The sequence below is a fragment of the Podarcis muralis genome, chromosome Z (assembly GCF_964188315.1).
Source record: "Podarcis muralis chromosome Z, rPodMur119.hap1.1, whole genome shotgun sequence".
NCBI lineage: Eukaryota > Metazoa > Chordata > Lepidosauria > Squamata > Lacertidae > Podarcis > Podarcis muralis.
Window position 1 is genome coordinate 3,357,231 of NC_135673.1, and position 13,299 is coordinate 3,370,529.

Sequence of the window (13,299 nt, forward strand, 5' to 3'; positions counted from 1 at the left end):
TGGCATATATAGGCATTTCTCATCTACACTATTAAAGGTAAAGGGACTCTTGTCATTAGGTCCAGTCGTGACCGACTCTGGGGTTGCGGCGCTCATCTCGCTTTATTGGCCGAGGGAGCCGGCGTACAGCTTCCGGGTCATGTGGCCAGCATGACTAAGCCGCTTCTGGCGAACCAGAGCAGCGCACGGAAACGCCGTTTACCTTCCCGCCGGAGCGGTACTCATTTATCTACTTGCACTTTGACGTTCTTTTGAACTGCTAGGTGGGCAGGAGCAGGGACCGAGCAATGGGAGCTCACCCTGTTGCGGGGATTCGAACCGCTGACCTTCTGATTGGCAAGTCCTAGGCTCTGTGGTTTAACCCACAGCGCCACCCGCGTCCCATCTACACTATTAGGGTGGGGGGGTTTGTTTTTTTGTTAAAGAAAACTGCTGGGAATGTGATGCCAAAGCCAGCTAGCTGCGCTCCTTGACCCTCCCTCCCCCATGCCAGCCCCCTCCCACACCCTGCGTACAAGAAACCCTGGCAATCATTCACTCTGATCTGAGGACGCTTAGCTCCTCCGGCAAACATCATAATTGCCACTCAGGGAACTGCATCTAACTGAATTTGAAGAAGTGACCTGGAGGGGAGGGAGAGAGAGAGAGAGATCTACAATTCCATCCTTTCAAAGAAGCCTGGCTTTATATAATTCCTAGCAACATAGGAGAAAACTCCCTAGGGGCTGAGGGGTCTTTCCCCCCATAAAACATTTGAGGGGGCCATGCCCCCCCCCCCAGAGTTGACAGGCATTGCCATTGGAAATGGTGTGTGTGCACTGCTTCATGTGATCAATTATGCAGGGCAGAGCTTACCTGCCCTCCCCTCCCCCATATTTTACTCAAGTCCCCCCCCCCCCGGCCTAGCAGAGTGTGTCCAGTGTTGCCCGGGATTTTTCAGAAACTGAAAAATATTGCATTTTAAAAAATGGATAGTGTGATTTGTGAGTTTGGACCCACCACGGCAAAAATTGGGTGAAGTCACGCCAGTCATGTTTTGGTCCGCCATCTTGGTTTGGAATTATGTCCTCACATCAGTGAAGACTCCCACCTTAATGATCTTATTGAGTGGTGATCGAACCTATGCCAAAAAAAACCAGGTGAAGTAACACACACAAATTTGCCTGGATATTTAATCATATTCACATTTAGATGTGCCACTGTCTTCCGGAAGCAAGCGGACTAGACGTATTGGAGAAAATCCAGTTCACATCCCCAAACCTCTGCCCCCAGCCTACCTCACAGGGTTGTTGCGGGGTGAAATGCCACTAGCTGGGGGAGGGGCGAGAGAACAGGATGCAAACATGTCAGCCACAAGTCCAACGGCTGTTCGATTGGGGAAGAAACACAGTCAATCTTACTTTTAGCCTATTGTTGATTTTATAAATAATTTTTTATTATTTTTTACACATATTTTCCAGCATAACATCCTTTTAAACATCATTTCGAAATTTTCGGCTATCACAGCCTGAGACTTCCTTCAACCTTGACTGATGGTTTTCTAAAGTCTTTCTAATTATGCATTTGGTTACTGCTGTAGTTATTGCTATAAACTCAAATCCCCAGTACATCTATTCTTAATTCTCTTCACAATAATTTATAAATTGCTCCAACCCTACAAGCGATGTCAAGCTTATTGTTGGTTTTAATTATTATTTTTGAACGTTTTGCATCTTTTAAAACTATTTTTACTGACAATTACAGTGGTGCCCCGCAAGACGAATGCCTCGCAAGACGAAAAACCCGCTAGACGAAAGGGTTTTCCGTTTTTGAGTTGCTTCGCAAGACGATTTTCCCTATGGGCTTGCTTCGCAAGACGAAAACGTCTTGCGAGTCTTGCGATTTTTTTTCGCTCCCCCCCCTTTTTCTAAGCCGCTAAGCCGCTAATAGCCTTTTAGCCGCTAAGCCACTAAGCCTTTAATAGCCGCTAAACCGCTAATAGCGCTAAGCCGCTTAGCCGCTAATAGGGTTGCTTCGCAAGACGAAAAAACTGCTAGACGAAGAGACTCGCGGAACGGATTATTTTCGTCTTGCGAGGCACCACTGTATCAGTAAACCACCGTGAAGGTTTATTTTAAGCAGTTGTCTGGTCTATAAATTTATGAAATAATCTGTTGATGACTTTTCTTTGGATTTGTTGTCCCCCTCCCCCCCCCCCCAAATATCTTCTGTCTTCCTTCTTAGGGCGAGCCAGTGCTCCCAACCTAGAGGAAGAAGTTGATTTAGTGGCAGATGCGCTGTCCAAACAGAATAATGCACTCCAGGATGGTAAGTCTCTCCTGCGGACCAGTTTCCGCTCCACACATCTTGGATGAAAGATTAGGGTTGATACTTTCTTTCTTCTCACATAGGGCGAGACCGTCCAGGGGTGCATGTGGGTTGTCCTTCTGCATGAATTAATTTGTAAAGAAATATACAATAATAAGAGTACAGGTGAAACTCGAAAAATTAGAAAATCGTGGAAAAGTTCATTGATTTCAGTAATCCAACTTGAAAGGTGAAACTAATATATGAGATCGACTCATGACATGCAAGGCGAGATGTGCTTCCACTTCTCAGAGGTCCAATCTTGCTCCATTTGCAATCCTTATTTTGCTGACTTCGTTGAATATGGGGTTTTCACCAGCTGTACGCCATAATCATCACAATTATAACAAATAAAGGCTTGACGTATCTCCCTTTGTATGTCACGAGTCTATCTCATATATTAGTTTCACCTTTCAAGTTGAATGACTGAAATAAATGAACTTTTCCACGATATTCTAATTTTTTGAGTTTCACCTGTAGAACAAATCACGGCTTGACATATCTTGCTTTGCATGTCATGAGTCGATCTCATATATTAGTTTCACCTTTTAAGTTGAATTAGTGAAATAAAGGAACTTTTCCACAATATTCAAATTTTTCGAGTTTCACCTGTACATTCATTGGTAAAAAAGGAATATAGAACGGGATAGACAGGAAGTCCAAAGTGTTTGTAGATATATGATTTCGGAATAGTTTTTTGTCCTTGTTTCTTTTATTTAGGTATATAAACTTTGTATACATGCTGAAAATTATATTATAATAAGCCTTGTGATGTAATATGAAAATGTTTGCCGATGTAACATAAGAACGTTAATAAATAAATAAAACTCAAAAGAAGAAGAAGAGAAAATCTTTCGCCCTCACCCCAACCTTTGTGGACATGTTTTTGCCTTACACAGAAACCCCAGCCCCCACAGGCAAGCACCCCAGGATCGGTGCGTCGAAGTCAGTGTCCTCGCCAAAGGGACAGGCAAGACGCCCTCCTGCAACACCTTCCCTTCGCACAGAAGCAGTCAAAAGTACTCCAGTGAAAACCTCACTCTCGTCAAATGACGCTCTCATTCTGGGTAAGCGGTTCAGGAAGGCAACTGGGTGTTCCATATATGGCAGAATATAACAATGGAAGACTATATCAATCCAAATTTCAAACGCACAGCAGTGAGGCAAATAGTTGTTTCCACTTGGGGGGGAGGGCTCCCCCTCCCACCACAGAGTTTTGGACCCAATCCGTGTGGAATTTAGGGAGCACTTCCGGAGTGCTTGGCTCACCACCGGAGGTGGATAAGAGGAATAATAAAGAAAGATGGGTTTGACTTGGTAGGGTCTCAGTTTATATCCTTTATTAACAATAGGAGAGCCTCTTCCACCTCAGTCACAGGAGCCCAACTATGGAGACATTATCTTAACACTTCAGATTGAAGCATAATCCTGTGGATGTGAGCTGAACCTGAAACGTAAAAGATTTTCCAAGTTTGTTTCGATGCCATGTGGGTGACTACATATTAAACTTAATAGCTGGACATGCCTTTGTCTTGGAAGACAGCACTTTGTTTGCTTGGTTGTTTGGTTGTTTTAATTGTAATGAAGTTTGTAAAGAAAAATGTTTAATAATAATAATAATGAAGTTTGTAAAGAAAAATGTTTAATAATAATAATAATAAAGTTGCTTTTAATCGATGTACAGTAAAGTTGAAAAGACACAATGAAGATAAATCAATTTAAACTCAACCACAGAGTTACAAAACTTGCTGAAAATTGTCTGCTGAGGTGGAAAGGACATCTCCAGCTGCCAGAAGTCTAATAGGGAGGGGACTCCTTTGATAATAATAATAATAATAGTAATAATAGTAATAATAATAATTTTTTATTTATATCCCGCCCTCCCCAGCTGAAGCCGGGCTCAGAGCGGCTAACAACAATAAAAGTAACACAGAATTCTAAAAATCAATTCATTCTAAAATCAATTCAGAATCAAATTAATGGCAACCATTGGGCTAGAGTTCTGTGAGGATTACCGAAGGAGGGGGGTCAGGCTGTGCCTTGGCCAAAGGCCTGGTGGAACAGCTCCGTCTTGTAGGCCCTGTGGAAAGATGTCAAGTCCCGCAGGGCCCTAGTCTCTTGTGACAGAGCGTTCCACCAGATCGGGGCCACAGCCGAAAAGGCCCTGGCTCTGGTTGATCTCACCCACGAGAGATTTCCACAGAACTGTCCCACAATGCTAAATGCACCACTGGTTGCTGATTTGCAGGTAGGGATTTTATGCTTCCACCTGCAATGAGGGGCAGTGTATGGAGACTTATAACAAGGACAGTGTTCAAGCAAACAGATAACATGCTAATGAAGAAAATAAAACCATAAAGGCTGGAAGTTCTTTGACGATGCTTCACCTGCCATCATCCCAGGAGGTCACTGCTGGTTCCTTCCCCGCTTCCTTCCTTCCCTGGTGTGTCTCTATACAAACCTTCCACCTGTGTGTCTCTCTGCAGGGATGATAGTCGTGTGTACAGCTGCAGGAATCGCAGCTCTGGTGGTGGCAGCTGTGTGCTGGTGCAGGTAGGCCCATGCAAAACCTTTATACTTGGCAAGAGGCCAGCAGTTTTATTTCGTGCTTCCCCCCACCCCCACCCCAAAACACCATTCTTGGGAACCACCAGGAGGGGTGGGGATGCAGGTATAACAACGGCTAGAATGAGGAGCTGCTTAAGAGCAGCAACAACTGCAACTGTTTATTGCATTTGCATCCCACCGTTTTCTCCACGGAGCTCATGGCGTCACCCATGGTTCTCCCCTTCTTCATTTAATCGCTACAACAACCCTGTGAGGTAGGTTGGGCTGAGAGTGAACGAGTGGCCATGTAGGGATTTGAACCCTGGTCTCTCCCAGGTTCAAGTCTTGCACTCTAAGCACTAAACAAGGCAGCCCTGGGTACCATGCTGTGCTGTAGTATCAAGTGCTGAGGGACGCGGAATGTTGCCCTCAAGCCCTTCTTATGGGCTTTTCAAAAGCAGGCCACTGTTGATAACAGGCCCAGCCTTTCTCAACCTGTGGGTCCCCAGATGTTGTTGAACTACAACTCCCATCACCCCTAGCTAGCAAGGCCAGAGCTCAGGGATGATGGGAGTTGTAGTCCAACAACATCTGGGGACCCACAGCTTGAGAACCGCTGGCACTAGATGGATTTCTCACCTGATCCAGCAAGCTGCTGGTGTGTCTAATTATTCACTTGCTTTCTTCTTCCTAGGCTGCAAAAGGAAATACGCCTTGCTCAGAAAGCAGACTACCCAGTTCAGAAACTCCCGGGCCCTCCATCGTATGACAAGATCTCAGTATGTCCTTTCCTCTTTGATGCCTGTTTGCTGGCTATGCACTAAACTTGATGCTCTTCACTGTTTAAAGGGAATGTGGGGGGAAAAACATTTGTATGCCTAATTCCAGGCAATAATGAGCCCCAGTTACCCAGCCATAGCAGGGGGTTGCCTTTGCATCTCTGTATCATATACCGTTCTGGCCTCACAACCTTCCAAATACATCTCTGCTAGCAGGGGCAAGTCATTCTGCATGTTTCTGCACTGGATGCAGTTAATACAGTTGCTCCTGGGGCATAAGAATTACCTTCCCTAGGGAGGAGTCTGCACATTGCTTCCCCTTGTGGACTTGGCTCCTTCTCAACAGGAAATACCGTATTTTTCGCCCTATAGAACGCACTTTTTCCCCTCCAAAAATGAAGGGGAAATGTGTGTGCATCCTATGGGGTGAAAGCAGGCTTTCGCTGAAGCCTGGAGAGCAAGAGGCGTCGGTGCGCACCAACCCCCTCGCTCTCCAGGCTTCAGGAAGCTATCCGGAAGCCTAGCGAGCCCGGCGGGAGTTCCCGCTGGGCTCGCAAGGCTTGCGGGCGGCAGCCTGCAGCCCGAAACACAGGGCGCACTCCGGAGTACGCCTCGTGCTTCAGGCAGATGTCCGCAAGCCTTGCGAGCAGCAGCCTGTTCTGGGGGCTGGGGTCGGGAGAAAAAAAATTCCCCCCAAAAAATAGGTGCACCCTATGGGCCGGTGTGCCCTATAGGGCAAAAAATATGGTACTTGCCTGGACTGTGATTATTTCTGCATGTTCTTTTCTTCCAAACTCACTGCAACTTGGGCTAACTTGCAATGCTGTGTACACTGTGTCTGTTTTTCTCTCCCCCAAAGCCCGGCGATAAGAAGTTGGCACAGAGTGCCCAGATGTACCACTACCAGCACCAGAAGCAACAGATGCTCTCCATGGAGAAGTGAGTAGCCCTTCTTTTCACCCATGTTTTTAGCATTTTCTTCAGACAGCGGCTTCCACACACCCCTTGGCAACAAGTCTGCTTTATTAAAATACTTTTATCCCACTCTTCACCCTAAAAAAAGAGGGAATTCCTATTAGAGCAGCTCCCCAATGTCACTGATGAGACAATTCCCTGCCCCTCAGGCTTACAATCTTAAAAAAAGGAATGGATTTGGATGAAGTAGGAAAAAAGCAAACTCAGTTAGGCCTCTTCCTTTCCATGCATGGTTCTGGGACCTGGGTTCCTGTGGAGGCTGCATTTCAAAAACTTCTGCCCGAGAGAACTGGAACAGCCAGTCCACAACCTTGCATCCACATCTTTAGTGTATTTTTAATGTGGACTCGGGTGGCACCGTGGGTGCCTAGGGCTTGCCGATCGCATGGTCGGCGGTTCGAATCCCCACGGCAGGGTGAGCTCCCGTCGTTCGGTCCCAGCTCCTGCCCACCTAGCAGTTCGAAAGCACCCTTAAGTGCAAGTAGATAAATAGGGAAGGTAAACGGCGTTTCCGTGTGCTGCGCTGGTGCTGGCTCGCCAGAGCAGCTTCGTCACGCTGGCCACGTGACCTGGAAGTTTTCTCTGGACAGCGCTGGCCCCCGGCCTCTTAAGTGAGATGGGCGCACAACCCTAGAGTCGGACACGACTGGCCCATACGGGCAGGGGTACCTTTACCTAATGTGGACTCACTTGGGAGAAGAAGAAGAGGAGGAGGAGGAAGTTGGATTTGATACCGCTCTGTATCACTACCCTAATGAATCTCAAAGCGGCCTACAATCTCCTTTCCCTTCCTCCCCCACAACAAACACTCTGTGAGGTGAGTGGGGCTGAGAGACTTCAGAGAAGTGTGACTGGCCCAAGGTCACCCAGCAGCTGCATGTGGAGGAGCAGGGAAGCGAACCCGGTTCACCAGATTATGAGTCCACCACGCTTAACCACTACACCACACTGGCTCTCTACATTCCTTTGGCCTTTTACATTCCAGATAGCCTTTTTAAAAGCTTAGGTCAGCCTCTCCCCAACCCAGCAAACCTCCAAACCGCAGCTTGCACCAACTCCTGCTAGCTAGCACAGCCATGCTGGATAGGAGGTGCAGTTAAAGCACCTGAAAGGTACTAGGTTGGGGAAGGCTGGTTGGATTTTGGGAAGATTCAGGACAAAAGAAAGTGCTTATTTACACATCACATAGTTAAATTATGGAACTCCCACAGGAGGCAGGGATGGCCACCAGCTTTGGGTGCCAGGCAAAAACATTTATCTTCTCGCAGACCTTTGGCCAATTAAACAATATGTTGTTTTTTTAAAATGGAGGAGGGTATTGTTTTTGTTATTATGCTATGTGTTTTTGCATTGTAAACCACCCTGTAATCTTTGGATGAAGGACAGCATGGAAATAATAATAATAATAATAATAATAATAATAATAATAATAATAATAATAATAATAATATTTCCATGCTGTTCTTCATCCAAAGATTACAGGGTGGTTAATAATAATAATAATAATAATACATTATTTATACCCCACTAAAATACAATAACCTATGAAACATTAAAAGCTTCCCTAAACAGGGCTGCCTTCAGATGTCTTCTAAAAGTCTGGAAGTTGTTTTTCTCTTTGACATCTGGTGGGAGGGCGTTCCACAGGGCGGGCGCCACCACCGAGAAGGCCCTCTGCCTGGTTTCCTGTAACTTGGCTTCTCATAGTGAGGGAACCGCCAGAAGACCCTCGGCGCTGGACCTCAGTGTCCAGGCAGAATGATGGGGGTGGAGACGCTCCTTCAGGTATACTGGACCGAGGCAATTTAGGGCTTTAAAGGTCAACACCAACACTTTGAATTGTGCTCGGAAACGTACTGGGAGCCAATGTAGATCTTTCAAGACCAGTGTTATGTGGTCTCGGCGGCCGCTCCCAGTCACCCGTCTGGCTGCCGCATTCTGGATTAGTTGTAGTTTCCGGGTCACCTTCAAAGGTAGCCCCACATAGAGCACATTGCAGTAGTCCAAGTGATAACCAGAGCTTGCACCACTCTGGCGAGGCAGTCCACAGGCAGATAGGGTCTCATCCTGCATACCAGATGGAGCTGATAAACAGCTGCCCTGGACACAGAATTGACCTGCACCTCCATGGACAGCTGTGAGTCCAAAATGACTCCCAGGCTGCGCACCTGGTCCTTCAGGGGCACAGTTACCCCATTCAGGACCAGGGGTCCCCCACACCTGCCTGCCTCCTGTCCCCCCAAAACAGTACTTCTGTCTTGTCAGGATTCAACCTCAATCTGTTGGCTGCCATCCATCCTCCAACCGCCTCCAGACACTTACAATTAATAATAATAATAATAATAATAATAGCAATTCTCCTGAATAACAGTTGCTGGAAACCACAGAAGGGGCAGAGGGCTCTTGTGCTCAGATCTGGCTTGTGGGTTTCCCACTGGCATTTGGGTAACCAATGTGAGGACAGGATTCTGGCCCAGGCGGGCTCCCTTTGGCCTGATCCAGCAGGGCTCTTGTCGGGTTCTTCTATGACGGCTTTTGGAAAGGTATAGTTAAATTGATGGAAGGTCTGTGTATACACCTGAAAATTGCCAAGTGCAGTCTTCTGTGTTCAGAGGCAGGGCACTTTTGAGTACCAGGTGCCAAGGTCAAAGGGGGGGGCGGGGAGTAGCAGTCTCACTTTATTACCTGCTTGCCAAACTTTATCCTTGGTGGTGAAACCCATTAGAAGTGAAACCCTGGACCAGGTGCCCTGTGGGCTGACCTAGCAAGGCCAGTTGAGTTTCCCCAACACACCTAGCCAAGTTTCAGAAACGTGTCGTGTCGCAGTGCCAGAGTTCTGCAGATGGCTAAGCTTGGAAATGCAGCTTTTGATATTCCAGGGTTTCAACACAGGACTTTTTAAAAACCTGGGAGCGGCTCCAGCTAATTCCTGGAGCTTCTGAACCACCACCACCACCCACCAAAGACATTTTGGCTCCCTGTGTGTGGAGTCTTGGAATCATAGGACTGAGTCAGAAGGGACCCAAAGTGTCCTGTAGCCCAGCTCTGTGGGGAGAGTGGGTTGGGTGTTCTGAACTGGTGAAAGGCAGCGGTGTGCCGGTATTGTGTGCTACACTCTCTCCCTTCCTGCCCTGCCACCATCTCACCTCCTCCACCCCATCAATAGGAATAAAGAGGAGGCCAAAGTTCCAGAATCTGCATCATCGGATGAAGAAAACGAAGATGGAGACTTCACCGTCTATGAGTGCCCAGGCCTTGCTCCTGTGAGTGTTTCCTCTTCCACGCACCAAAGAGTGCCCTTGGCCCTCTGACAGCTTTTCTTACTCTTTCTGTGTGCTTCTTGATAACTAAGTTCTGCTTGTTTTATTTTGTAATGGCTCACAAACTCAAATTAGGATAAATTATTGATGTTGCACTTAACCCACACCTCCAAGCAGTGTTGGAAGTGGCCGGGGTTTCCTGCACTTACCCAGAGTTCAGTTTCCTTGGAATGAGGATCAACAGAGACATCGGTGTCTTTAGGAAACATGGTTTTATTTACGGGTATATACAACCCGGGATGCAGGTGGCGCTGTGGGTTAAACCACAGAGCCTAGGGCTTGCTGATCAGAAGGTCGGCGGTTCAAATCCCCGCGACGGGGAGATCTCCTGTTGCTCGGTCCCTGCTTCTGCCAACCTAGCAGTTCGAAAGCACGCCAAAGTGCAAGTAGATAAATAGGTACCACTCCGGCGGGAAGGTAAACGGCGTTTCCGTGCGCTGCTCTGGTTCGCCAGAAGCGGCTTAGTCCTGCTGGCCACATGACCCGGAAGCTGTATGCCGGCTCCCTCGGCCAATAAAGCAAGATGAGCGCCGCAACCCCAGAGTCAGTCATGACTGGACCTAACGGTCAGGGGTCCCTTTACCTTTACAACCTGAGCATAGGATGGAGGGGCTCACAGTATCGGTGCCCCAGCAGTTCTTGCTACTTCAGTAGGTTTCCAAGTCATAGCTTTGGGGTCCAGCGCAGAGCAAGGTGTGCCTCAGTCTCCCCAGCTTTCAGCATCAACCCAAACTCACTCACACAACTCTCAGCCCCTCGCACTTAGCCTATTGTCCTCACCCATTTGTCTCTATGGCAACAGAGCTCACTCTTTCAAGATGTGAATGATGAGTAGTACTTAGCTGACCTGCTAAGGCCATCACCATGAAAAAGAAACTGATTTGGCAGTTTCTCTCTTGCAGAACATAGCTTCACAGATACAGGATTGCAGGTTTGGGAAGGAACCCATGGTATCCTCCAGACTGAATTCACAGACTAATAATTATTAATACAGGTGATTCCTCAATTATACGAGGGTTATGTTCCAGGGTTCCATCATAAGCCCTCAGTCCTCCATCCAGGCACGCCAGAGCCAATATTGCTGGTTAAGGACAACTTCCACCCAGGCAGAAGTCCTTGTAGAGAGCGTAGAGCAGGACTGGTGAAGGGGAATGGCCTCAGAAAAGGGAATTTGAACCCTTGGCTCCCTGGTCTGGTCTTCTAACCACACACTGGCTCTTGAAGGGGAACGCCAGTCTTGCTCTATTGTGAGAGAGCATTTCATTTGTGTGTAAGAACTCTTGAGCTCTTCCAGTGGAACAGTGTAGGGCAGTAGATATTTAAAAGGAAATGCTGAAAAAACTGGGGGTTGGGGGAGATGACTAAAAATTCTTGAGGCAATTAATTTTTGCTGCTTTTCACATCTTCTCCCTTCTCTCTTCCCCCTCACCTGCGCCACCCTGGACTCCATGCAGACTGGCGAAATGGAAGTGAAGAACCCTCTGTTTGATGACTCCTCGCTGCACTCCCCACCCACCAAGTTGCACCCATGACCTTTGGCCGAGCATGTTGTGGACTGTGTCTGCCGAGCCTTATGCGTAGGAATGTCCCAACCTGCCGACATCCTCACTACCTAAAGAGAGAGTCTCCTTTGCAGCACCTCCAGATGCCCGAATGTGCATCTCCCCTCCCCCCTCCCCACGCCAACAAATGAATCTCTGAAATGAATGCACATTATTGGCTTCTGGGGAGGGCGGGTGGGGGGGCTTCACTCTTCAGCTCTTCATTGCTACCACTGCAACCCCCAACTCCTCTTAGATACAACAACCTAGCACTATTTAGATGATTGGGCACGTGAATTGGGGTGGGGGGAGGAAATGCCTGTTTGCTGTTTTGTTGACTGGGGTGGGGGCGGAGTGTGAGAGAAGGAAGGGGAGTTCCCTGACTTTTTCACCCACCCCCAACTCCTGAAAGGGGCTCTTGTCCTGGGGGCCAAGTCGTGTTGTCAGCCCTCAGAGCAAAAGCCTGAAATGAGAATCCACCCAGCATAAAATGCTATAAATCTATTTTGAATCCAGTGGTGTCTTCCCTCCAATTTGTAATATATAAAAATACATGCGGATATACCTTGCAGTTCTTTATTTGAGCAGTATGGTTGGGGGGTCGTGGCCCTCCACCCCAACTTTCTGTATTTTGTGAAGATTGAAAGGGAAGTTTGACCTTCCTATCCAAGAGTACTCCTAGGACATTAAAATGCCCATTTTAAAGGTGGGAAGGGGGACAAACTAAAGCAGAAGGATAACGGCATTCATGGTAGTGAAACAATTTCAAATCACTTCTGGGCTTTTATCTGCCAGGCAGTTGGGTCCTCAGCTGTTGGTTCTACAGCAAGGTCCAAACCCATCCTAGGATGAGTTACGGTCCCTTTGAGAAGCCTATCTACATGCCAAAAATAAAACGCTTTTAATGCCCCTTTAACACTCAGGATGTCTCCCTCCCAAATAAAACTGGGAATTGTAGTTTTAAGACTGCTGAGAACTCCAGAGGTTCCAGCTCTTCTGTGCAGAACTGTGGTTCACAATATTGCGTTCATTATCGTGGCCATGTTGTGGGATAAAGAAAATTGTGGACGAAAGGGAGAGTTAACGCAAGTGAAAACATAACAGTGCAGTCCTGCGTCCATTTACCCAAAAGTAAGCTTTGCTGCACTGATGGGACTTTCTCCCAAGCTCGGGACTGTGCCCTTAAAGTCATCAAATCACTGTGCTTTAATTGAAGCACCGGGTGCGGGGAAAGCACTGCATCTGGTCTTCACAGATTGCCCGACCTGGTGCTGCAAGGGGGCAGGGGGTGGCGGTGGCAAATATGCCTTCCCTTTAGAGTCTAGAGAACCCACCCTGCTGGCAAGAGGGAAAAGTTCAAAGGTGGCTGACCGGGCATTTCAGACTGCCGGGGGTAGGAGTGATCCAGCCTATGGGCTTTAGCAGGAACCAAATAAAACATACTGGTGTTCACAGGGGGTTCCTTGAGTTTAGGCACAGTGGTTCTCAGCCTGTGGGTCCCCATATGATGTTGGACTACAACTCCCATCATCCCTGAGCCTCTGGCCTTGCTAGCTAGGGGTGATGGGAGTTGTAGTTCAACAACATCTGGGGACCCACACGTTGAGAAAGGCTGGAGGGGGTGCCAAGCTGGACAGTGCTGGGTTTCTGTGCGCTGGGTGTGCAGCGGTCAGGCCTGGTCCAGGATGTTCTGAGGCAAAACAGAAAATATGCCCCAGAGAGGAGCAGGTGGGAACGTGGATGTGGGGTGGGTGGGCGGCAACAAGCAGAGGGGGAGGTGAGATGGGCGCT

The 13,299-nt window shown here is 47.8% G+C and overlaps 1 protein-coding gene and 1 long non-coding RNA gene across 2 annotated transcripts in view; one reads left to right on the forward strand and one right to left on the reverse strand.

The window, feature by feature from the left end:
- NPDC1 (neural proliferation, differentiation and control 1) overlaps positions 1-12,070 on the forward strand; it is a 60,390-nt gene extending 48,320 nt beyond the window's left edge. Inside the window, exons 3-9 of the mRNA XM_077922187.1 lie at positions 2,224-2,307; positions 3,246-3,413; positions 4,833-4,899; positions 5,588-5,672; positions 6,532-6,611; positions 9,814-9,910; positions 11,422-12,070. Coding sequence (XP_077778313.1) covers positions 2,224-2,307; positions 3,246-3,413; positions 4,833-4,899; positions 5,588-5,672; positions 6,532-6,611; positions 9,814-9,910; positions 11,422-11,499 — 659 coding nt within the window. The 3' untranslated portion in view covers positions 11,500-12,070. The remainder of the gene's footprint in view (positions 1-2,223; positions 2,308-3,245; positions 3,414-4,832; positions 4,900-5,587; positions 5,673-6,531; positions 6,612-9,813; positions 9,911-11,421) is intronic.
- The window catches only part of LOC144326116 (uncharacterized), a 276,840-nt gene that overhangs the window by 20,277 nt on the left and 243,264 nt on the right, over positions 1-13,299 (reverse strand). The gene's annotated exons all lie outside the window — the stretch shown is intronic.